The 26,529-nt window shown below is 38.9% G+C and overlaps 1 protein-coding gene across 3 annotated transcripts in view; it reads left to right on the top strand.

The window, feature by feature from the left end:
- The window catches only part of CHM (CHM Rab escort protein), a 239,441-nt gene that overhangs the window by 66,624 nt on the left and 146,288 nt on the right, over positions 1-26,529 (top strand). For all 3 annotated transcript variants that reach the window (XM_055564939.1, XM_055564941.1, XM_055564940.1), the window contains exon 3: positions 14,275-14,347. In XM_055564939.1, the coding sequence (XP_055420914.1) occupies positions 14,275-14,347 (73 nt within the window). The remainder of the gene's footprint in view (positions 1-14,274; positions 14,348-26,529) is intronic.

Raw genomic sequence — 26,529 nt, forward strand, 5'->3', positions numbered from 1 at the left:
CTGGTTTAGTCAGAGGAAACACTCATGCAATTTAATGACAAGACAATATGATAGATTAAAATTGTATAATGATTCATTCATTAGTGTATAGGCTAGGCTACAGTGAAGCAACTGTATTGGTTATACTGGGCAATCATAAAGCGATCATATTACTGCCTCTTTGTTATCAATGCATGAGTTATACCTGTAAATAAATGTGTGTTTTTTCCACATAAAAAGACAATATGACAGCTCTTACAGAAGTATATGCAGAACTCCTGAAATACAGAGATCAGTTCTGATTATGTATTGGAGAGCTGAAGACTTCACAGGGAAAATGATACTAGATTTGAGTAGCTCTGACTGGTTTGACTAGTTCCCATATGGGCTTCCCTGGTGGCTCAGACTGTAAAGAGTCTGCCTGCAGTGCTGGAGACCTGGGTTCAGGAAGAGATCCCCTGGAGAAGGAAATGGAAACCCACTCCAGTATTCTTGCCTGAAAAATCTCAGGGACAGCAGAGCCTGGCAGGCTATAGTCCATGTTGCTGCAAAGAGTCAGACACAACTGAGCAACTTCACACAAGAAAAGCATTGGGTATAGGTAATAATATTAATAAAAGCAGAGAGACATGCAGACACTTGACTCACTCAGGCAATGTTGACTGCGTGGGTGTGGCTGTTGCATGACAGAGAAGAATGATGTCCAGAGATAAAGCTGGAGAATTAAGTTGGAAGTAAGTTTTGACTTTGGCCACCTTATGTGAAGAGCTGACTCATTTGAAAAGACCCTGATGCTGGTAAAGGTTGAGGGCAGGAGGAGAAGGGGATGACAGAGGATGGGATGGTTGAATGGAATCACTGACTCAATGGACATGAGTTGGTATAAACTCCGGGAGTTGGTGATGGACAGGGAGGCATGGCATGCTGTGGTTCATGGGGTTGCAAAGAGTTGGACGCGACTGAGTGATCGAACTGAACTGAACTGAAGTTTTGAAGGGTCTTAGAGTGATGCTAAGATTTTAGACAGTACTCTAGAGGCATTAGTAAGCCATTAAACATCTTTATGCTAGGGAATGACATAATGTGGTCTGCCAAGACCTGATCACAATGGCAGTAATGTGGAGTTGAGGTTGGAAGGGGAGAAACTAGAGTCAGGGAAACCTTTGAGGAGGCTAATTAAAAAAAAAAAAAAAAAAAGAGAGAGCAAATAAGAGAGAGGATGTGAAATAAGGTAGTATTGGTAAGGATGGCAAAGGTAGAAGGGGTTTGAGAAATTAGAATTGAAAAATGAGAGAGGGATGATGAGAGAGTTCAAGGTTTTCTAGCATTGGCAGCTGTAAGAATGATGTTGGTATTTATTGAAATGAGGAAAACAAGAGGGAAAACCAAACTGGGGGTTTGGGACAGATAATAAATTTGTCTTTTGGACATGTAGAGATTAAAGTTAATCTGGAATATTTAGTAGATGGAGATGTCCAAAAAACTAAATGACTCATGATACCTGTCTTCAGTATTGTGTGAGTCTGGAGCTCTCCTCAGAGGGCCCAGATTGGAAAGAGCAATTTGAGAGTTATTGGTAATAATTGAGTCAGTAGGAATAGATGATAGGACAACCTTTGTACATTACCCACTCATCTACCTGGATTGGCTGTCAAAAATGGATTTGAATGGGTGAAATAATGTGGAATGACTAGTAACTCTAAACATAGGAAGGTCTCTTCTCCATCCCTAATGACTGGAAACACACCATGCCATTTCATTCTGTTAGATTGATCTGATTGCCAAAGGAGCATTCTGTAGCTATATAGGACTCTAAAAATCAAGTAAGGGCTTGGTATTTCTCTCTCACATTAGAATTTCACCTGTATACTCTATCAAAGAGACTGACCTTCCTTGATCTTATGATGAGGGTATAGTGAAAGGAGCGTAACTTTCTTGTGTATCAAATATGTGGTGTGTGCATCTGTGCTCAGTTGCTCAGTCATATCTGACTCTTTGCAGCCCTGTGGACTGTAGCCCATCAGGCTTCTCTGTCGATGGAATTTTCTAGGCAAGAATACTGGAGTAGGTTGCCATTTCCTCCTCTAAGGGATGTTCCCAACCCAAGGATTGAACTTGAATAACCCATGTCTCCTCTAGTGCAGAGGGATTCTTCACCACTGAGCCACCAGGGAATCCCAACTCTGTCTTCTGTGTGTGTGCTCAGTCACTCAGTCATGTTCAACTCTTTGTTACTGCATAGAATGTAGCTCGCCAGGCTGCTCTGTCCATGGAATTTTCCAGGCAAGAATACTGGAATAGGTTGCCATTTCCTCCTCAAGGGGATCTTGCTGACCCAGGAATTGAACCTGCATCTCCTGTGTCACCTGCATTGGCAGGCGGATTCTTTACCACTGAGCCACCTGGAAAGCCCCATCAAATATGTGGGGCTTTTAGTAAGTGAGCATTTGTATAGGGGTAAGTCTGTTATATTCCCTAGCCTGTTCTGTTATTTGTCAAGCAGGAAGACAGAAAAATGTCATGGTTCTTCGTAATACTCCAGCCAAAATTAAATAGAATAGTGCCTCTTTCAGTGTGAAAATTGATATAAGTAGACCTGCCACACTATTATTTTCCTACTCCTAGTATATAGAGAAAGGTATCTGTACACATTAATATGTTGTTTGTTGTTGTTCAGTCACTCAGTCATGTCCGACTCTTTTTGACCCCATGGGCTGTAGCATGCCAGGTTTCCCTGCCCTTCATATCTCCTGAAGTTTGCTCGAACTCATGTCCATTGAGTTGATGATGCCATCCAACCATCTCATCCTCTGTCGCCCCCTTCTACTTCTGCCTTCAATCTTCCCAACATCAGGGTCTTTTCCAGAGAGTCAGTTATTTGCATCAGGTGGCCAAAGTATTGGAACTTCAGCTTCAGCATCAGTCCTTCCAGGGAATATTTAGGGTTTATTTCCTTTATGATTGACTGGTTTGATCTCCTTGCTGTCCAAGGGACTCTCAAGTCTTCTCTAGCAGCACACTTCAAAAGCATCAGTTCTTCAGTGCTCAACCTTCTTTATGGTGCAACTCTCACATCCGTATGTGACTACTGGAAAAACTATAGCTTTGACTTTACGGACCTTTGTTAACATAGTGATGTCTCGTTTAAATACTCTGTCTAGGTTTCTCAAAGTTTTTCTTCCAAGGAGCAAGCATGTTTTGATTTTATGTGTGCACATTCAATATGAGATATGTAATAAAATTGATTGTATTTTGTATCCTAGAAATGAATAATCCTTCCAGGTTTGGCACTGGAGTAGATGTAGTCATGAAATTATTATTCAATTTTCATTATCCAAATGAGTTGGAGAAGTGAAACAAAAATTAGACTTCATCCCATCTAGTGTCTTTAAATATATCCCATTGCCTTTACTTATATCAGATTCTGAGATTTGTATTTTGTGCTTATGTTTATAATTTTAAATGTTCCAATACTGTTTATTATAGCAGATAGTATTATGATAATGGAAAGAGCATAGGCTTAGGGGCCTTAAGTGCTAGGCTTAATTAGGTGCAGACTTTGCCATTTCCTAGCTATATGAGTAAAACAAGACACTGATCTTCATGGTTGTTATTATTTCCTTCTAATTTTAAAATGGTGATAATTATAGCACCAGTCTGTCAGGATTCTTATGAAGATTAAATGAGATAGTGAATTGAAAATGATAAGCTCAACATATCAAGTATCCTATTTTTCTTTTTCCCCTTAACGTGATTTAAACCAGCATTTCTCAAAATATGTTTAGTTGAACCAAATGCTGTTTCCAAAAAAATGCTCACAAGTTAACTGAAATTATTCCTTCTTGGAAAGAACAGGTATTAACATGTTTAATGGTGCTAAGGAACTCTTGTCTTAAACTATTTTCTGGTGGTTTTACTTTCTCACATCTAGCATTTTCTAAATTTATTGTGTCATTGCAACTTTTTGGTATGCCTGTTAACAGTAGATTTTATTGATGGGATACAGTTTGGAAAAGGTGAATTTAGTAATTGGGTCCAGATGCTTTTGATATCTAAGTGTTTGGCTTCATTGAACCACAGCTACCATTATAATATCCTATGTTCTCATTGATGCTAGGCCAGCTTAGAAGTTTGGGATTGTTTATGTTGCAGTGGATAGGATTAGAGTTTGGAAGGCCAAGTTTCAGTGGCAGTTGCAGTGGATAGGATTAGAGTTTGGAAGGCCAAGTTTCAGTGGCAGTCCTGCCAGTTGTAGCGGTATGGCCCTGAATGGACTTCATCTCTACATAGACAGTTCTCAGGTTCTTCATCTATAAAATAACACCTGATCTGCCTCACAAGATTGCTGGAAGAATCCATGTGAAAACAGTTTTGAAAATAAAAAATGCTGTCAGTGGAAGGTTACTATCCCAGGAAAAAGAATTTAGGATCAGTGAATATAGAATAGGGGTTTTTTGAGTTATTCTGCTTCTCTTTTGAGCAGGTTTGGACCCCATCTGATACCTGCCTGAAAACATTTCAACTGCTCGGTTTCTTAATAAAAAAAATGATTCCCAGATGAATGTGCCTGTATATCAGTAACTCTATCTTTTGTCAGTGTTTTTGTACCTGTTTGGACTGGAAGAAACACAAGCTGGAATCAAGATTGCCGGGAGAAATATCAATAACCACAGATATGCAGATGACACCACCCTTATGGCAGAAAGTGAAGAGGAATTCAAAAGCCTCTTGATGAAAGTGAAAGTGGAGAGTGAAAAAGTTGGCTTAAAGCTCAACATTGAGAAAACGAAGATCATGGCATCTGGTCCCATCACTTCATGTGAAATAGATGGGGAAACAGTGGAAACAGTGTCAGACTTTATTTTTCTGGGCTCCAAAATCACTGCAGATGGTGACAGCAGCCATGAGATTAAAAGACACTTACTCCTTGGAAGGAAAGTTATGACCAACCTAGATAGCATATTCAAAAGCAGAGACATTACTTTGCCAACAAAGGTCCATCTAGTCAAGGCTCTGGTTTTTCCTGTAGTCATGTATGGATGTGAGAGTTGGACTGTGAAGAAGGCTGAGTGCTGAAGAATTGATGCCTTTGAACTGTGGTGTTGGAGAAGACTCTTGAGAGTCCCTTGAACTGCAAGGAGATCCAACCAGTCCATTCTGAAGGAGATCAACCCTGGGATTTCTTTGGAAGGAATGATGCTGAAGCTGAAACTCCAGTACTTTGGCCACCTCATGCGAAGAGTTGACTCATTGGAAAAGACTCTGATGCTGGGAGGGATTGGGGGCAGGAGGAGAAGGGGACGACAGAGGATGAGATGGCTGGATGGCATCACTGACTTGATGGAGGTGAGTCTGGGCGAACTCCGGGAGTTGGTGATGGACAGGGAGGCCTGGTGTGCTGCTGTTCATGGTGTCGCAAAGAGTCGGACACGACTGAGCGACTGAACTGAACAGAACTGAGAGATGCCATTTCCCAATACATAATGTAATTTAGCATCATGTAACTATGGCTCTTGTTAAATATTCAATACTGACTTGTAATTATGATGCAAAGGAGACAAGATTGTTGGGATTTAATTAATATTCTCTAATAAATAGGTTTAATCCTCAGCCTTCTATTACTTTATTTCCACCTGTAATGTTTTTCTTTTCTGTTCGTAGGCATTAAACAAAATAATGTTGCTTTAACATTAAACACTATGTAAATGAAGAGAAGTCTTATTAATAACTTTTAATACTATTTTTTCTTCTGTTGTTTTATTGGTTGGTGTTAATGGAGACAGTTGTATAACTCATTTCCTTTCTGTGTCTGGAAAAACTTAGGTGGTACTTTGAGTAAGATTTGTGAGCCTTTAGAAAGATTGAAACATGTTTTCTATGATTGTAAAGTCAACATGTCACACAGTGCCAAGCTGTACCTCAGTATTGTAATATTTGGGCTTTTAAGTCTTTGAAAATAAAAATGTCCATTTGTGATTTTTACTATTCTAGCTGAAAACTGTGAGTCACTTTTCCTTCATGAAACTTTAGAGGGCTATTGATAATAGTTTTATGTTTGCTGTCTAAATACTATGAATACTCACTCTCCAGTTTCACAGAGACTCTAATTTTAAGGAAGTCTTTCCATCATGTAAAATAGTGTTCCTGGCAATAAAGATAAACATCATCCTTCATCATAAACTACTTTTTCCTTTACTTGATGTACAGAGACAGTTGTGACACCAGGTTGGCAGAAAATGTTCCATTCCTGTTTTTTGTCAGTCAGGAAGTTCTCCCTTTACCCTTAAATAAATTGTATCTGTGAGTTTTAAAAAAAACAGTAACCTAACCTTGTTATTCATTACAGAAATAGTTTTAAAGAGTATAGAAGTAGTATTTTATAATTTGAATTTCATTGTCAGAATTCTGAAACTATATCTTTAAAAATAAAATTTAAGAAAGTATTTGGTAAGCTTTAATTATTACTATTTCTGTTGCAGAATTGTTCTAGAGTGCATATTATAATATTTTTATTTTTTATTTTTCTTTTTGTCATATTAATTTTGATACTTAAAGTCTTTTGCTCTCATATTTAAAACCATGGAAACACCAAATGAATTTAGTTAAAATCTGCTTTGGTTTTATAGTGAGTTTAATAATTATGTTGCCTTCTTTTGTTAGCAAGACCACAGTAGTGAAAACTGTATTTCACCTTTTACATGCATAATTGGATGATGTCACCAGATACTGATATTAAAGAGCATATCCACAGGAATAGTTGAAAATAGGTGCTGCATGGAAAAATACTAGAACCAGTTACCTCTGTCAAAAACCATATGACCAAATATAGGGGGAAAAATAGATTTTTGACTGTGAACTGACCTCAGGCCATTTACTAGTGGAAAGAAACAGCAAGATGGCCTTTTTTTTTCTTTTTTTTTTTTTTTTACTTTTAATAATAGCAGAAGATATTTTGGAAATTGGCACATTATGGTCAGTGTTGGGTTATTTTTGTTTTTCAAGATTTTATTATGATAATTTTCATACATAGAGAAAAGGTGAAAAAATTGCACTGTGAATACCTATGTATCCACTACCCAGATTCTACCCCTAACATTTTGCTGTATTTGCTTTATTATGTGATTATCCATTATTAATTTTTTTATCTGTCTACTATTACATCTTACTGTTTTAGACATTTCACATTAAGTTGTATATGTCCAGTACCTTCAGTCTGAAACCCTTCAGCATGCATTATCATTAGCTAGTTATTTATAGTTCTTTTTTCAGATAAAATTACAGTAAAATGCACAGATCTTAAGTGTACCATTTAATAAGTTCTTAGCAAATGCATTTACTTGTGTAACTAAGAACCTTAACAAGATAAAGAATATTGCCATCACTCCAGAAAGTTCCCTCATGCCTCTTCAAAGTCAGTTTCTGCCATTACTCCCACCCTCAAAAGCAACCACTCTTAGGATGTTTTTCACCATAAATCAATTAATTTTGCTTGTTCTAAAAATTCATATAAAAGGAGTCATGCTGAATGCACTCTTTTGGGGCAAAACTTCTTTCATGTATCATAACGTTTTTTTGAAATTCATTTATGTTGTTATATATATCAGTAGTTTATTCCTTTAATTGGTGAATAGTATCTATCATATGGCTATACCACAACTTATTTATCTAGTCTCCTATTGATGGATATTCGAGTTGTTTCTAGTTTGAAGCTATTAACAAATGAAGATGCTATGAAAAAACTTGTACAAGTCTTTTGTGAACATGTGCTTTCCTGTGTGAAAATACCTAAGAATGGAATCACTGGATCATAGGCTAGGTACACATTTAGTTTTATAAAACAGTTTCAGACAGTTTTCCAAGTTTTTATACCATTATTTACTCCCACCAAAATGCCAGAGCATTCTGCCCATCCACCCCAACACCTGGTTTTGTAAATCTTTTTCCTTTTAACTATTCTAGTGTGTGTGTAGTGGTATTTCATCATGTTCAATTTTAATGTATATTTACCCAATAATGTTCAGCATCTTTTCATGTGTTCATTAAGCACATCTGTATTCCTTTGTGAAATGTCTGTTCAGTCTCTTTGCTCACTTTAATATTTGAATATTTGTCTTATTTTTAAGTTGACAGAGTTCTTTTATACATCCTGGATAGTAGTCCTTTGTCAGATATGTTTTGTGAATATTTCTCCTACTTTGTGCCTAGCCCATTCATTTTTTTAAACTGATGTATTTTGTGGAGAAGTTTTCCACTTTGATGAATTATAATTTATTGATAGTTTTTATTGCTTTCTATGCCCTTTCTGAAAAACCTTTGTCTACCCTAATTGCCAAATTTCTGATATATATTTATTACTTATAAATTGATGTAGCCATTAAAAAATTTACTTAGATGTTAAAGCTTTCACCCAGTAGCCAGAGCTTCTCACTTAGGACTTATGCTGGCTTAAAAGGAGTCTCATTCCCATCAGGAAGCTTGGCAGAGCCTCTTTTCTTCATCCATCAAAGGGCAGACAGAAGAAGCAAAAACAACATTCTCACAGCATTTAGAACAAAAACCACAATCACAGAAAGCTAACCAAAATGATTTCATGGATCACAGCCTTGTGTAACTCAATGAATATATGAGGCATGCGGTGCAGGGCCATCCAAGATTAATGGGTCACGGTGGAGAGTTCTAACAAAATGTGGTCCAGTGGAGGAGGAAATGGCAACACACTGCAGTATTCTTGCCTCAGGAACCCCATGAAAGTATGAAGAGGCAAAAGAGATGACACCAGAAGATGAGCCCCCAGGTCTTTAGGTATGCTACTGAAGAAAAGCAGAGAAATACCTCCAGAAAGAATGAAGAGGCTAGGCGAAAGAGGAAACAGTGCTCAGTTGTGGATGTGTCTGGTGGTGAAAGTAAGTTCAGTTCATTTCAGTTGCTCAGTCGTGTCCGACTCTTTGCGACCCCATGAACCGCAGCACGCCAGGCCTCTCTGTCCATCACCAACTTCTGGAGTTTACCCAAACTCATGTCCTTTGAGTCGGTGATGCCATCCAACCATCCCATCCTCTGTCATCCCCTTTTCCTCCTGCCCTCAACCTTTCCCAGGATCAGGGTCTTTTCAAATGAGTCAGCTCTTCGCATCAGGTGGCCAAAGTATTGGAGTTTCAGCTTCAACATCAGTCCTACTAATGAACACCCAGGACTGATATCTTTTAGGATGGGCTGGCTGGATCTCCTTGCAGTCCAAGGGACTCTCAAGAGTCTTATCCAAGACCACAGTTCAAAAGTATCAATTCTTCGGCCCTCAGTTTTCTTTATAGTTCAACTTACACATCGATACATGACCACTGGAAAAACCATAGCCTTGACTAGACAGACCTTTGTTGACAAAGTAATGTCTCTGCTTTTTAATATGCTGTCTAGGTTGGTCATAACTTTGCTCCCAAGGAGTAAGTGTCTTTTAATTTCATGGCTGCATTCACAATCTACAGTGATTTTGGAGCCTAGAAAAATAGTCAGCCACTGTTTCCAGTGTTTCCACTGTTTCCCCATCTATTTGCCATGAAGTGATGGGACCAGATGCCATGATCTTAGTTTTCTGAATGTTGAGCTTTAAGCCAACTGTTTCACTCTCCTCTTGCACTTTCATCAAGAGGCTTTTTAGTTCCTCTTCACTTTCTGCCATAAGGGTGGTGTCATCTGCATATCTGAGGTTATTGATATTTCTCCCAGCAATCTTGATTCCAGTTTGTGCTCCTTCCAGCCCAGCCTTTCTCATGATGTACTCTGCGTGTAATTTAAATAAGCAGGGTGACAATATACAGCCTTGACGTACTCCTTTTCCTATTTGGAACCAGTCTGTTGTTCCATGTCTAGTTCTAACTGTTGCTTCCTGACCTGCATACAGGTTTCTCAAGAGGCAGGTCAGGTGGTCTGGTATTCCCATCTCTTTAAGTCTGATGCTATAAAGAACAATGCTGCATAGGAACCTGGAGTATCAGGTCCATGGATCAAGGTAAGTTGGAAGTAGTCAAACAAGAGATGGCAAGAGTGAACATCGACATTTTAGGAATCTGAACTGATATGGACGGGGATGAACAAATTTAGTCCAGATGACTATTATGTCTACTACTGTGGGCAAGAATCCCTTAGAAGAAATGGAGTATCCCTCATAGTCAACAAAGGAGTCCAAGTGCAGTATTTGGGTGCAGTCTCAAAAATGACAGAATGATCTTGGTTTGTTTCCAAGGCAAACTACTCAACATCACAGTAATCCAAGTCTATGTCCCAACCACTAATGCCAAAGAAACTGAAATTGAACAGTTCTATGAAGACCTACAAGACCTTCTTGAATTAATACAGAAAAAAAGATGTTCTTTTCATTATAGGGGATTGGAATGCAAAAGTACATTAAGAGATACCTGGAGTAACAAGCAAGTTTGGCCTTGGCATATAAGATGAAGCAGGGCAAAAGCTAACAGTTTTGCCAAGAGAACACATTGATTGATCCTAGCAAACACCCTCTTCCAATGACACAAGAGATGACTCTGCATGTGAACATCACCAGATGGTCAGTAACAAAATCAGATTGATTATATTCTTTGCAGCTGAAGATAAACAAGACCTAGAGCTGACTGTGGGTCAGATCTTGAGCTCCTTATTGTAAAGTTTGGGCTTAAATTACAGAAAGTAGGGAAAACCACTGGAACATTCAGATATGCACATGTACTTACTTGCTTCAGTCATGTCTGACTCGGTGCAGCTCTATGGACTGTAGCCCACCATGCCCCTCTATCTATGGGATTCTCCAGGCAAGAATACTGGAGCAGGTTGCCATCCCCTCCTCCAGAGGATCTTCCCAACCCAGTGATCAAACACCCATCTCCTACACTGCAGGCAGATTCTTTGCAGTTGAGTTTCTGAGGAAGCCCAGACGATTCAGGTATGACCTAAATCAAATCCCTTATGATTATACAGTGGACATGATGAATAGGTTGAAGGGATTAGATCTGGTAGACAGAGTGCCTAAAGAACTATGGACAGAAGTTCACAATATTGTATAGTAGGGTGTGACCAAAACCATCCCAAAGAAAAAAATGCAAGAAAACAACAACAACAACAAAATAATAAAAAAATGCAAGAAGACAAAATGGTTGTCTGAGGAGGCTTTACAAATAGCTGAGAAGAGAAGTGAAAAGTAAAGGAGAAAGGGAAAGATATACCCAACTGAATGCAGAGATCCAGAGAATAGCAAGGAGAGACAAGAAAGCCTTAAGTGAACCATGCAGAGAAATAGAGGGAAACAATATAATTGGAAAGACTAGAGATATATCCAAGAAAATTAGAGATACCAAGGGAATATTTGATGCAAAGATAGACAGAATAAAGGACAGAAATCGCAAATATCTAACAGAAGCAGAGTAGATTAAGAAGAGGTGGCAAGAATACACAGAAGAGCTATACAAAAGTGGTCTTAATGACTGGGATAACCATGATGGTGTGGTCACTCACTTAGAGCCAGACATCCTGGAGTGTGAAGTCAAGTAGACCTTAGGATTACTATGAACAAAGCTAGTAGAGGTGATGAAATTCCAGCTGAGATATTTCAAAAGATGAAAGATGATGCTGTTATAGCACTGCACTTAATATTACAGCAAATTTGGAAAACTCAGCAGTGACCACAGGACTGGAATAGGTCAGTTTTCCTTTTAATCCCAAAGAAAGGCAATGCCAAAAAATGTTCAAACTACCATATAAGTTCACTCATTTCACATACCAGCAAGGTAATGCTCAAAATCCTTCAAGCTAGCCTTCAGCAGTATGTGAACTGAGAACTTCCAGATGTACAGGGTAGATTAAGAAAAGGCAGAGAAACCAAGATCAAATTGCCAATATCCATTGGATCATAGGAAAAAGCAAGGGAATTCCTGGAATTCTTCGTTGACTTCTGCTTCGTTGACTACACTAAAACCTTTGACTGCAATGTCACAACAAACTATGGAAAATTCTTAAAGAGATGGGAATTCCTGCAGCCATGAAATTAAAAGATATTTGCTCCTTGGAAGAAAAGCTATGACCAACCTAGACAGCATATTAAAAAGCAGAGACATTACTTTGCCAACAGGTTTTGTTAGTCAAAGCTGTGGTTTTTCCAGTAGTCACATATGAATGTGAGAGTTGGACCATAAAGAAAGCTGAGCACTGAAGAATTGGTGCGTTTGAATTGTGGTCTTAGAGAAGACTCTTGAGAGTCCTTTGGACTGCAAGAAGATCCAACCAGTCCATCCTAAAGGAAATCAGTCATGAATATAATTGGAAGGACTGATGCTGAAGCTCCAATACTTTGTTCACCTGATGCAGAGAGCCAACTCACTGGAAATGACCCTGATGCTTGGAATGATTGAAGGCAGGAGGAAAAGGAGGTGACAGAGGATGAGATGGTTAGATGGCACTACCAACTCAATGGACATGAGTTTGAGCAAACTCTGGGAGATGGTGAAGCACAGGGAAGCCTGGCCTGCTGTAATCTATGGGGTCACAAAGAGTTGGGCACAACTTAGCAACTGAAGAATAACAATGAAAAGAAATCTAAATATCTTGGCAAAATATATAAAGACAGTGGGGCTTTTTTATCACTGCTTCAGGATTTTGTTTGTTTATTTGTTTCAATACTTAGGGCATTTTATAATTTTGTTGAGTATTATATTGATGTTTAGATGACAGGAAGGGATGGCAAAAGTGTATTATTATCAGACAAGGGAGAAGAGAGTATAAAGTTGCTTTGGAAAATCTAAATCTAACATCCTTCTCTTTCCCTCCTTCTCTTCTATACTGGCTATTGCCCACCTTTTTCTTCCTCTGTTGTCTCTGATCCAAGGTATCACTGCTTCTAGGCTTTCTTGATTCCAACAACTGGAATTGAGAGTATAGCTGAAATTCTATCTAAATTTTTAAAGTTTTCTCAGGATATGGACAGTGTATGAATATGCAATATCCCCAAGAGAACTATCAGATTATAAGTAGTAATCTGTTATTAGTAGGTCTACTTTCACAGTTGTTTGGTTTAATCATTTTCTCTCTTAGAGCAAGCATTGACTTTAATAAAAAAATTGAGGGTAAAACTGATTGTTCTTAAGACCAATCAAGAGTTGATTGAAGAAAAATCTATATCGGGATTTTGAGAGGCTATTCAGTAATATTATGGATGAGTAATTTTAGATTTCCTATTAGAGGTTTTAGTTTTTGTTTTAAAAAGGCCTTTTATAAATTTTTATTTCCTTAGAGAAAGATCTAGAGAAGCAAAAATGAAAACAAAACCAACAATCTCTCAGAACTAGAGTGAATATTATAAGTGGATTTTAATGTACTTGGGAGCTCATCATACAAAGAATCAATGTAACATGATGAATTTTGTAAGGATATGGAAGCCCAGTATCTCCTACTGTGCGTGCGTGTGTGTGTGTGTGTGTGTGTGTTAGTCTCTCAGTCGTGTTCGACTCTCTGCTACCCCATAGACTGTAGTCTGCCAGGGATTTTCCAAAAAGAATACTGGACTGGGTTGCCATTTCCTTCTCTAGGGGAAGTCTGCTACTAACAGAAATTAATTAGGAGTCCAGTGTCTACAGGGTTTATCTGATCCTAGCTAGAAGATCTCTGGGTTTTATAAAATGGATTGATTTTCACAGCGCTGTGGAGTGAAGAACAGTTCAGTTATCAGTAGAAATATTGTTCTTCTTATACTTATCACAGAAGTCTTGGTGTGAATAACTGTGTTTCAGGATCTACTTTTATTTTTGGCCCTGGAGGCTTAGAATGGCACAAGGCCTACCACTAGAGTAGCCAGTAATATGTGTATGTATAAATAAATTTATTTATGTATTTATGCACGTGAGAAGAGTTCTCTGGTGGTGCTGGCAGTGGATATTTACTGCTTGTGGAAAACTTAGCAGTTTTTTCCAGTGGCCTTCTTTGAGGTCTACCAAGATTTTCTTCCCAGCCATTTTTATTAACTCAGAAGTAAAATTTTGTTCATTATCACCTGCTCAGAGACACTTGATCAGTGCAGAATGTTCCAAAGAAGCCAAAGAGATTTTTGAATGCCTTATATAATGAAAAGTTACCGTTGAGGCCTGAAAGTCCCACTTCCATTTATTTTGTTCTGTTACCTCCTCTGATTCTCCACATCCCAGTTATGTGTGCTTTTGAACTCTGAGGTAGCAGTGTTAAAAATGAATACAGATGAATATCAGTGATTAGATTTTTTTATACCCTTTGATTTATTTATTTATTTTTTTATTGTTACAGAAGAAGCTACTATGGAGGAAACTGGGCCAGTTTTAGCTTTTCAGGTCTGTTGTCCTGGCTAAAGGAACACCAGGTAAAATTCTTATCGTATTTTCTTTTTTTAGTTAATTATTTTATTTTATTTTTAAAAATATATTTATTTTAATTAGAGACTAATTACTTTACAATATTGTATTGGTTTTGCCATACATCAACATGAATCTGCCACGGGTGCACACGTGTTCCCCATCCTGAACCCCCCTCCCACCTCTGTCCCCATGCCATCACTCAGGGTCATCCCCGTGCACCAGCCCCAAGCATCCTGTATCCTGCATCAAACTTGGACTGGCGATTCATTTCTTATATGGTATTATACATGTTTCAATGCCATTCTCCCAAATCATCCCCCCCTCCCCCCGCCAACAGAGTCCAAAAGACAGTACTATACATCTGTGTCTCTTTTGCTATCTCATATACAGGGTTGTCATTACCATCTTTCTAAATTCCATATATATGCGTTAGTATACTGTATTGGTGTTTTTCTTTCTGGCTTACTTCACTCTGTATAATTGGCTCCAGTTTCATCCACGTCACTAGAACTGATTCAAATGTATTCTTTTTAATGGCTGAGTAATGCTCCATCGTGTATATGTACCACAGCTTTCTTATCCATTCATCTGCTGATGGACATCTAGGTAGCTTCCCTGTCCTGGCTATTATAAACAGTGCTGTGATGAACATTGGGGTACATGTGTCTCTTTAAATTCTGGTTTCCTTGGTGTGTATGCCCAGCAGTGGGATTGCTGGGTCCATATGGCAGTTCTATTTCCAGTTTTTTAAGGAATCTCCACACTCTTCTCCATAGTGGCTGTACTAGTTTGCATTCCCACCAACAGCGTAAGAGGGTTCCCTTTTCTCCACATCCTCTCCAGCATTTACTGCTTGTAGACTTTTGGATAGCAACCATTCTGACTAGTGTGAAATGGTACCTCATTGTGGTTTTGATTTGCATTTCTCTGATAAGGAGTGATGTTGAGCATCTTTTCATGTGTTTGTTAGCCATCTGTATGTCTTCTTTGGAGAAATGTCTGTTTAGTTCTTTGACCCATTTTTTGATTGGGTCGTTTATTTTTCTGAAATTGAGCTGCAGGGGTTGCTTGTATATTTTTGAGATTAGTTGTTTGTCACTTGCTTCATTTGCTATTATTTTCTCCCATTCTGAAGGCTGTCTTTTCATCTTGCTTATAGTTTCTTTTGTTGTGCAGAAGTTTTAATTTTAATTAGGTCCCATTTGTTTATTTTTGCTCTTTTTTCCAGTATTCTGGGAGGTGGGTCATAGAGGATCCTGCTGTGATTTATGTCAGAGAGTGTTTTGCCTATGTTCTCCTCTAGGAGTTTTATAGTTTCTGGTCTTATGTTTAGGTCTTTAATCCATTTTGAGTTTATTTTTGTGCATGGTGTTAAAAAGTACTCCAGTTTCATAATTTTACAAGTGGTTGACCAGTTTTCCCAGCACCACTTGTTAAAGAGATTGTCTTTTCTCCATTGTATATTCTTGCCTCCTTTGTCAAAGAAAGATGTCCATAGATGTGTGGGTTTATCTCTGGGCTTTCTATTTTGTCCCATTGATCTATATTTCTGCCTTTGTGCCAGTACCATACTGTCTTGATGACTGTGGCTTTGTAGTAGAGCCTGAAGTCAGGCAGGTTGGTTCTTCCAGTTCCATTCTTCTTTCTCAAGATTGCTTTGGGTATTCGAGTTTTTTTTTGTATTTCCATACAAATTGTGAAAGTATTTGTTCTAACTCTGTGAAAAATAACGTTGGTAGCTTGATAGGGATTGCATTCAATCTATAGATTGCTTTGGGTAGTATACTCATTTTCACTATATTGATTCTTCCAATCCATGAACACGGTATATTTCTCCATGTATTAGTGTCCTCTTTGATTTCTTTCACCAGTGTTTTATAGTTTTCTATATATAGGTATTTAGTATCTTTAGGTAAATATATTCCTAAGTATTTTATTATTTTCATTGCAATGGTGAATGGGATTGTTTCCTTAATTTCTCTTTCTATTTTTTCATTATTAGTGTAAAGGAATGCAAGGGATTTCTGTGTGTTGATTTTATATCCTGCAATTTTACTATGTCATTGATTAGCTCTAGTAATTTTCTACTGGAGTCTTTAGGGTTTTCTATGTAGAGGATTATGTCATCAGCAAACAGTGAGAGTTTTACTTCTTTCCCAAATTGGATTCCTTTTATTTTTTTTTCTGCTCTGATTGCTGTGGCCAAAACTTCCAAAACTGTGTTGAATAGTAGTGGTGAAAGTGGGCACCCTTGTCTTGTTCCTGACTTTAGGGGAAATGCTTTCAGTTTTTCACCATTGAGGATAATGTTTGCTGCGGGTTTGTCACATATAGCTTTTATTATGTTGAGGTATGTTCCTTCTATTCCTGCTTTCTGGAGAATTTTTATCATAAATGGATGTTGAATTTTGTCAAAGGCTTTCCCTGCTTCTATTGAGATAATCATATGTCTTTTATTTTTCAATTTGTTGATGTGGTGTTTTGCATTGATTGATTTGCAGATATTGAAGAATCCTTGCATCCCTGGGATAAAGCCCACTTGGTCATGGTGTATAATCTTTTTAATGTGATTTTGGATTCTGATTGCTAGAATTTTGTTAAGGATTTTTGCATCTATGTTCATTAGTGATATCGGCCTATAGTTTTCTTTTTTTGTGGCATCTTTGTCAGGTTTTGGTATTAGGGTGAAAGTGGCCTCATAGAATGAGTTTGGAAGTTTACCTTCCTCTGCAATTTTCTGGAGTAGTTAGAGTAGGATAGGTGTTAGGTCTTCTCTAAATTTTTGGTAGAATTCAGCTGTGAAGCCATTTGGACCTGGGCTTTTTTTTTGCTGGAATATTTCTGATTACAGTTTCAATTTCCGTGCTTGTGATGGGTCTGTTAAGATTTTCTATTTCTTCCTGGTTCAGTTTTGGAAAGTTGTACTTTTCTAAGAATTTGTCCATTTCTTCCAAGTTGTCCATTTTATTGGCATATAATTGCTGATAGTCGTCTCTTACAATACTTTGTATTTCTGTCTTGTCTGTTGTGATCTGTCAATTTTTATTTCTAATTTTATTGATATGATTTTTCTCCCTTTGTTTCTTGATGAGTCTGGCTAATGGTTTGTCAATTTTATTTGTCCTTTCAAAGAACCAGCTTTTGGCTTTGTTGACTTTTGCTATGGTCTCCTTTATTTCTTTTGCATTTATTTCTGCCCTAGTTTTTAAGATTTCTTTCCTTCTACTAACCCTAGGGTTCTTCATTTCTTCCTTTACTAGTTGCTTTAGGTGTAGAATTAGGTTATTATTTGACTTTTTTCTTGTTTCTTGAGGTATGCCTGTATTGCTATGAACTTTCCCCTTAGCACTGATTTTACAGTGTCCCATCGGTTTTGCTTTGTTGTGTTTTCATTTTCATTTGTTTCTATGCATATTTTGATTTCTTTTTTGATTTCTTCTGTGATTTGTTGGTTATTCGGCAGTGTGTTGTTCAGCCTCCAAATGTTGGAATTTTTAATAGTTTTTCTCCTGTAATTGAGATCTAATCTTACTGCATTGTGGTCAGAAAAGATGCTTGGAATGATTTCAGTTCTTTTGAATTTACCAAGGCAAGATTTATGGCCCAGGAAGTGATCTATCCTGGAGAAGGTTCCGTGTGCGCTTGAGAAAAAGGTGAAATTCATTGTTTTGGGGTGAAATGTCCTATAGATGTCAATTAGGTCTAACTGGTCTAGTGTATCATTTAAAGTTTGTGTTTCCTTGTTAATTTTCTGTTTAGTTGATCAACCAGAGGTGTGAGTGGGGTATTAAAGTCTCCCACTATTATTGTATTATTGTTCATTTCCGCTTTCATAGTTGTTAGCATTTGTCTTACATATTACGGTGCCCCTATGTTGGGTGCATATATATTTATAATTATTATATCTTCTTCTTGGATTGATCCTTTGATCATTATGTAGTGTCCTTCTTTGTCTCTTTTCACAGCCTTTGTTTTAAAGTCTAATTTATCTGATATGAGTATTGCTACTCCTGCTTTCTTTTTATTTCTATTTGCATGGAATATCTTTTTCCAGCCCTTCACTTTCAGTCTCTATGTGTCCCGTTTTGAGGTGGGTCTCTTGTGGACAACATATATAGGGGTCTTGTTTTTGTATCCATTCAGCCAGTCTTTGTCTTTTGGGGGCATTCCACCCATTTACGTGTAAGGTAATTATTGATAAGTATGATCCCATTGCCATTTACTTTATCTTTTTGGTTCGAGTTTATGCACCCTTTCTGTGCTTCCTGTCTAGAGAAGATCCTTTAGCATTTGTTGGAGAGCTGGTTTGGTGGTGCTGAATTCTCTCAGCTTTTGCTTGTCTGTAAAGCTTTTGATTTCTCCTTCATATTTGAATGAGATCCTTGCTGGGTACAGTAATCTGGGCTGTAGGTTATTTTCTTTCATCACTTTCAGTATGCCTTGCCATTCCCTCCTGGCCTGAAGAGTTTCTATTGAAAGATCAGCTGTTATCCTTATGGGAATCCCCTTGTGTGTTATTTGTTGTTTTTCCTTTGCTGCTTTTAATATTTGTTCTTTGTATTTGACCTTTGTTAATTTGATTAATATGTGTCTTGGGGTGTTTTGCCTTGGGTTTATCCTGTTTGGGACTCTCTGGGTTTCTTGGACTTGGGTGATTATTTCCTTCCCCATTTTAGAGAAGTTTTCAACTATTTTCTCCTCAAGTATTTTCTCATGGTCTTTCTTTTTGTCTTCTTCTTCTGTGACTGCTATGATTCGAATGTTGGAGTGTTTAACTGTGTCCTAGAGGTCTCTGAGATTGTCCTCATTTCTTTTAATTCGTTTTTCTTTTTTCCTCTCTGATTCATTTATTTCTACCATTCTATCTTCTACTTCACTAACCCTATCTTCTCCCTCCTTTATTCTACTATTTGTTGCCTCCAGATTGTTTTTTATCTCATTTATTGCATTATTCATTATATATTGACTCTTTTTTATTTCTTCTAGTTCCTTGTTAAACCTTTCTTGCATTTTTTCAATCCTTGTTTCCAGGCTATTTATCTGTGATTCCATTTTTATTTCAAGATTTTGGATCATTTTCACTATCATTTTTTTCGTAATTCTCTATCAGGTAGTTTCCCTATCTCGTCCTCTTTTGTTTGGTTTGCTGGGCATTTATCCTGTTCCTTTACCTACTCTGTATTCCTCTGTCTCTTCATCTTTTTTATATTGCTGAGTTTGGGGTGGCCTTTCTGTATTCTGACAGTTTGTGGAGTTCTCTTTATTATGGAGTTTCCTTGCTGTGGGTGGGGTTGTTATCCGTGGCTTGTCAAGGTTTCTTGGTTAGGGAAGCTTGCGTTGGTGTTCTGGTGGGTGGAGCTGGATTTCTTCTCTCTGGAGTGCAGTGAAGTGTCTAATAACGAGTTATGAGATGTCAGTGGTTTTGGAGTAACTTTGGGCAGCCTGTATGTTGAAGCTCAGGGCTGTGTTCCTGTGTTGCTGTAGAATTTGCATGGTATGTCTTGCTCTGGAACTTGTTGGCCCTTGGGTGGTGCTTGGTTTCAGTGTAGGTATGGAGGCGTTTGATGAGCTCCTATTGATTAATGTTCCCTGGAGTCAGGAGTTCTCTGGTGTTCTCAGGATTTGGACTTAAGTCACCTGCTTTTAGTTTTCAATCTTATTTTTACAGTAGTCTCAAGACTTCTCATTATATATAGCATCAGTGATAAAACATCTAGGTTAAAAATGAAAAGTTTCTCCACAGTGAGGGACACCCAGAGAGGTTCACAGAGTTACATGGAGAAGAGAAGAGGGAGATGGGAGTTAGAGGGGACCCGAATGAGATGAAGTGGAATCAAAAGAGGAGAGAGCAAGCTAGCTAGTAATCACTTCCTTATGTGTGCTTCACAGTCTGGAGTGCTCAAAGATGTTCATGAAGTTATACAGAGAAGAGAAGAGGGAGGAAGGAGACAGAGGTGGCCAGGAGGATAAAAGGGGGGAATGAAAAGAAGAGAGACAGATCCAGCCAGTAATCAGTTCCCTAAGTGTTCTCCACCGTCTGGAACACACAGAGATTCAGAGAGTTTGGTAGAGAAGAAAAGGGGGAAGGAGGAGGCAGAGGTGACCTGGTGGAGACAAAGCAGAGTCCAAAAGGGGAAAGAGCAATCAGGCCAATAATCTCGCTCCCAAGTAAAAATGCGTACTGAAGATTGGGTTCTTAAAGGTACAAAATTGATAACAAATACCAAAAGCAAAGATTAAAAATCTAGAGTAGAGGTTGGATTTTCAAAAATACAATATTAAAGAAAAGAAGAAGGAAACAAAAAGTCACAAAAGTCATGAAACAAAAATACGAAGTTTGCTTTAAAAAATGGTCTTTTTTTAAAAAAAAATTATTTTATTTTTTAACTTTACAATATTGTATTGGTTTTGCCATATATCAACATGCATCCGCCACTGGTATACACGTGTTCCCCATCCTGAACCCCTCTCCCTCCTCCCTCCCCATACCATCCCTCTGGGTCGTCCCAGTGCACCAGCCCCAAGCATCCAGTATCATCTTTTTTTTTTTTTGAAAAGTAATAGTAGGTTATCAAAATGAAAATTAAAGGAGTAATAGAGAACTTAAAAATTTTAAAAAGTTAAAAAAAAAGAAAAAAAAAAAGCATGATCATAAAAACTGTAAAAATATATCTAGGACTTTCACTGGTGTTGTTGTGGACAGTATTGGGTCAGTTCATTTTCGGATAGTTCCTTGGTCCGTCTTAAATTTCTCAAGATCTATATGCCCCTTCCTATGTAGTTGGTACTAAGAACAGGGTTTTAATCTGTTGCACCTGTCACTTCCAAGGCGGTTCCCTCGCTTTTAGCTTCTGTTTGCTTGTCTCTTCAGTGTCTGATTTCTGCCCTGACACAAGGGGGGCGGTGGTGGACACTTTTTTTTTTAGCCTCACTTGTTCAGTCGCGCTGTCGGAAGGGTGGGACTCTGCAAACAAATAACACTGGCGTGTGCTTGCTGTGTCTCAGCCACATTGGGCCTGCCCCCACTCATGGCGCGTGCACCCTCCTTGCCCACACAGCTCAGGCTCTAGGTTGCTCTGCCAGTAACCGTCCGAGGCCGGCCCTGGGCTGCATACACCTCCCAGGTCTAAGCTTCTCAGGTTTAGGCACTTGGGTAGTCCTCAGAGGCACAGACTCTGTTGAGCCTGCGTTTTGTGCCCTTCCCAGCTCCGAGCATCTCGGTTGATGAGGTTTTTGGCGAGTGCGGTCATTGCCACTTATCGCCTCTCCTGTCCCTGCCACTTGGTTTTCTGGGTGTACAACCGGCACACCTTCTTAGGCTGATGATGACTGTCCAGAACCCCAAGAAGTCTTAGTTAGCAAAGAAGCCTGCTTGCAGTTAGGTAAATAATGTCACTCTGGGGCTGCGATTGCCCCCTTCCGGCTCTGGCTGCCTGTCATCAGAGGGGGATGGTCTGCAGCCGGCTAGTTCTGTTCAGCCCTTTGTTCTGTTGTGCGGGCCTGGCAGTGTCTTAGGGCTTTTCGTGTGGTAGCTATCCCACAGTTTGCTTTGCTAGCCCAAATTAGTTCGCTGTGATTATCCTCAGGGCATTCATGCCTGGTCTTTACTCTAAGCAAAGCAGCCCTTGCCTCCATGCCCAGCCCCCACTTGCTAGTGGTGGGTACAGACATCTGCGCTGCTTCTCCACTGGGGGAGTTACCGTTGGGCTCATAATCTGTGGGTTTTAATTATTTAATTATTTTTCCTCCCTATTTTTTTGCCATCTGTGCTTCCAAGGCTTGCCATAGACTCTGCAGTGAGAGTGTTTCCTGATGTTTGGAAACTTCTCTCTTTTTAAGACTCCCTTCCCAGGATGGAGCTCCGTCCCTCCCTCTTTTGCCTCTTTTTTTGTCTTTTATATTTTTCTTATCTCCTTTCTGAGACAATGGGCTGCTTTTCTGGGTGCCTGATGTCCTCTGCTGGCATTCAGAAGTTGTTTTGTGGAATTTACTCAGCGTTTAAATGTTCTTTTGATGAATTTGTCGGGGAGAAAGTGGTTTCCCCGTCCTATTCCTCTGCTATCTTAGGACTGCCCGAGTTAATTATTTTTTAATTGAAGGATAATTGATTTACAGAATTTTGTTGTTTTCTGTCAAAGCTCAACATGAATTAGTCTTAGGTATACATATATCTCCCTCCCCATCCCACAGAACTGCAAAAGCCCAACAGGTAGAGATTTATAACAGTAATAAAAAGTGTGACTGAATAAACGCATATACATATACACCCAGGCTGCTTCTAAGTCTCTTCAGTCGTGTCCGACTCTGTGCAACCCCAGAGACGGCAGCCCACCAGGCTCCCCTGTCCCTGGGATTCTCCAGGCGAGAACGCTGGAGTGACTTGCCATTTCCTTCTCCAATGCATGAAAGTGATAAGTGAAAGGGAAGTTGCTCAGTTGTGTCCGACTCCTAGCGACCCCATGGACTGCAGCCTACCAGGGTCCTCTGTCCATGGGATTTTCCAGGCAAGAGTACTGGAGTGGGTTGCCATTGCCTTCTCCGATATACACCCATAAGCATAATTAAAACAGTCTAACAAAAATAAAGTACAGTACATTGACCTGGCGAACAAAGGAAACCAAAAATTATTTCTTCCAGTTAAGAATGAAAACTAACTAAAGCACAAATTGGAAAACAAAATTAAAGCAAGGTGCCAAGTGGGGAATAAAGCAATGTAACAAATATGTTGAGAGGAAAGGAACAGAAGAAAGAATAGATATGCAAAGTTAAATAGAGGAAGATAAAGGTTTATATACATTAAATGTTAATTGCAAGGGGAAAAGAACAGTAGGAAAAGCAAACAAAGGAATAAATGTAGAAAACATAGTAATAGGTTTTTAAAAATTAAAAGTAAAAAAGGAGAGGAAAAAAAAAAGGAAGAAAAAAAAAAAAGGAAAATTCCACAGAACTGCAAAAGCCCAACATAGAGGCAGAGGTTTATAATAACAATAAAAATGTGACTGAGAAAATAAAAAAGCTCAGGAATTTACCTAGATTTCATAGTGCCAGTAAAACCGACAAGTACAACAGGGCGGGGGTGGGGGGCGGTGGGGGAGAAAAAGAAACCAGAAAAAAAAAAAAGTAAAACGTAAAAATCCTTAAGATTCTACAGAACAAGTCAAAACATAAGACTAATAAGTGTTTTTATTTTATTGAGTCACTGCTGTCAGAGTCATTTCCCTCCCTGGGAAAAGTCCACCTCACCTCCCTAGGATGCCCTCCAACACTGTGCTGACCTCTGGACCTGTTGTGGGGGCAGCTCAGATTCTAATCTGGTCCTACTTCTGTGTGTTCTTGCTGCCAGTGTCCATAGATATCAGAACTAGTGTGTTTTCTTTTGTGAAAGCTCTCAATGTCCTTTTATATATTCCTGGACATAGAGTCTGCCTAGTTGATCGTGTAGGGTAAATCTGCAGCTTATACATCTGGTTTTGCGTCTTCTACCCTAGCCACACTGCCCCTGGGTTTCAATTGTGGTTTTACTTCCACCTCTGCATGTGCGTCGTCCACTGGGGTTTGCTCCTGAGGCTGCCCTGGAGGACTTGGATCTGCCCCAGTGAGGACCAGGTGTGGAGGTGGTGCAACTTCTTGGGTCACAGGTTATGGCAGCACCAGGTACTCAGGGGAATTGGCGGCTAGGGCAGCAGGAAATATCGTGCTCTAGAAGGTTATGGCAACCAGTATTGGCCAATATGCTCCAGTATTCTTGCCTGGAGAACCCCCCTCTCTGACAGAGAAGCCTGGCAGGCCACAGTCCACAGGGTCACAAAGAGTTAGACATGACCAAAGTGACCCTGTGTGCATAGACGCAAGAGGTTTTATTTTTTGGCCTGTGGCAGCTCTGCCCCAGTGCAGTTTGTGTGTGAAGGTGGCGCAGCTGATTGGCTTGTGGAGACCCTGGCAGTGCCAAGTATTCAGGGACATGGACTTCCTCTGCCAAAGAAGTTATGGCCCTATCAGAGTCTTTTTCCGAGCCTCTTGTAGCTGGCAATCAGAAGGCCTCTTTGGCCAGTCTTTCTCCATAGCTCTGACTGTTCAGGCACTTACAGGGCTCCCTTTCCTGGGTTCCATCTCTGTTGATTGGCATGTCAAGCACATAGAGGGGCCCTGCTGTCTGGGGTCCTACTTTGTAGGTCTGCCTGTCAGGCACTTAAAGGAGCACCCTGGGTGGGGTCCTACTCTGTAGTTCAGTGTGTCAGGCGTTTGATGGGTCAGCCTCTGAATCCTTCAGCTGCTGGATCCTGGCATGGAAAGAGAGAGGCTTTTTGATAGCCCCACCCCCTACGCATGACTCAGCAATATTGCCTTGCTTCCATGGCTGCTTGGCTTTCTTCCATAGGCATTTCCCACCACAATCTCCTCCCTTACATCTCCTCGATCTGTTTCCTCCACAGTCAACAGCAGCCCTTGACCTGGGGTTGCTCCACAATCCCTAAACTCCAGCTCCCAGTGGCTGCACCTTCTAGGGGACCTGCTTCCCTGTCTGGGGTATGTATGGCTGTGGCAAGGACTGATTCTCATTCCATTTAGGCTGCCACAGATCAGTTGTTTCACTCTCAGCCTTAAATGTTTCTCCTCTCACTCAGACGATTGCCCCAGTGTGGGAATCGGACCCTTGCTTCAGTTCCCCCACCCACCGAGGGGAGGTTCAGTCCTACTAACACTCCTGTTTTTTCCCCTAATTCCTTCATCCTGCTGAGTTTTGCATGGTTCTATATATTCTTTTCTGCTGGTCAGGTACTCCTGTCTGCTCTCAGCTGGTGTTCTGCATGCCCTTCTGTGTCTGAAGGTGTATCCATGGAGAGAGATGTACTCCATGTCCACCTACTCCTCCACCATCTTGTTCTCCCTTATCTTCTTTTTTAATTTACTAGATTGTATTTTGTGTCATATAATTACTCTGTGTTGAAGAAGACATGAAGGTTCATCTGTATTATAGGGTTGATAATTTTTGTTTACTTATTTAACAAAAATTCTGTAGTCACCTTTTCAGCTAATATCCCAACGCTACTAAAATATAGTAGCATCCCTTTTTAAGTATAAATAAATATGATGACTGAAGAATAAGTCATATATATTTGATACCATGTTCTAATTACTCTGTATACACAAGTATCAGGCAAGTATTTTTCTCCAAAATATTCTTTCAAAAAAATATCTCTATCCTTACAAAATCTCACATATTACTAGTTCTTTCAGTTAGTATGTTTTGGGGGGAAAATCTAAGTATTTTGGGAAGATACATTAATTTGAAATGATCTGTCATTGGTGGTTTTGCTTATATAGAAGTCACCTGATAGAATAATTAAAAACAAAAAAACAAGGAAAGAAATTTCATATATGTTTAGTAATTTTCCCCCTCAGAATAGAATTTCACTACTCCAAAGTTAGACATCATTCTAAAGTAATTTTTATAATATTTACAGCATACATTTTACATGCAGAGTTGGTTATGTCTTAGAATTTACCAATTTTTATGAGATATTAAAAACTGTCCTAATTTTCTATAAATGGTAATTGTAGCTTGATATGGAATTCCTTCTGAGAGCATCATACATAGACTAAGAAACTGCTGTATCTCAGAAGTGTTTAGACATTTGGGGAAGAAGGGTGATAGATTCTAGAACATTGTATTCAGGTAACTAATACTAACACAGCTAAGACTTATTAAGCACTTATCATGTACCAAGTATCAAACTAAGCATTTTAGTTTTCTTGATTGATTTAATAAGTGACTCAAAAAGTACCTGTAGTGATGACAAAGAAATTGACATTGAAGATGTACTGAAGATTCAGTTTGAATGCAATTCAATATGCAGTTAGACTGTGGAAAAACAAGCAATATTTGTGAAGTAACATTTCATGTAATAATTCAAGCTATGTATAAATCAAGAAAGTAAATGATGTAAATAGATTCATTTAGCTATTTTTTTATCAATATGCCTCGATTATTTTATGTTGATCAGGAACCATTTTTTGAATGTAATCCTTGGCAAGTGTGTGTGAGGGTCACCTTATATTGAAGCATATTCAGTCCTTCCATGAGAAAATTTAGCCTAGATTCTCAGAACAATGGCAACCTAAATATAAATATCTTAATTGTCTGAATGGAAAATTTTGGGTGAGTGAAGGGATTTTTTAAAAATAA

Source organism: Bubalus kerabau, chromosome X (genome assembly GCF_029407905.1).
Source record: "Bubalus kerabau isolate K-KA32 ecotype Philippines breed swamp buffalo chromosome X, PCC_UOA_SB_1v2, whole genome shotgun sequence".
Classification (NCBI taxonomy): domain Eukaryota; kingdom Metazoa; phylum Chordata; class Mammalia; order Artiodactyla; family Bovidae; genus Bubalus; species Bubalus kerabau.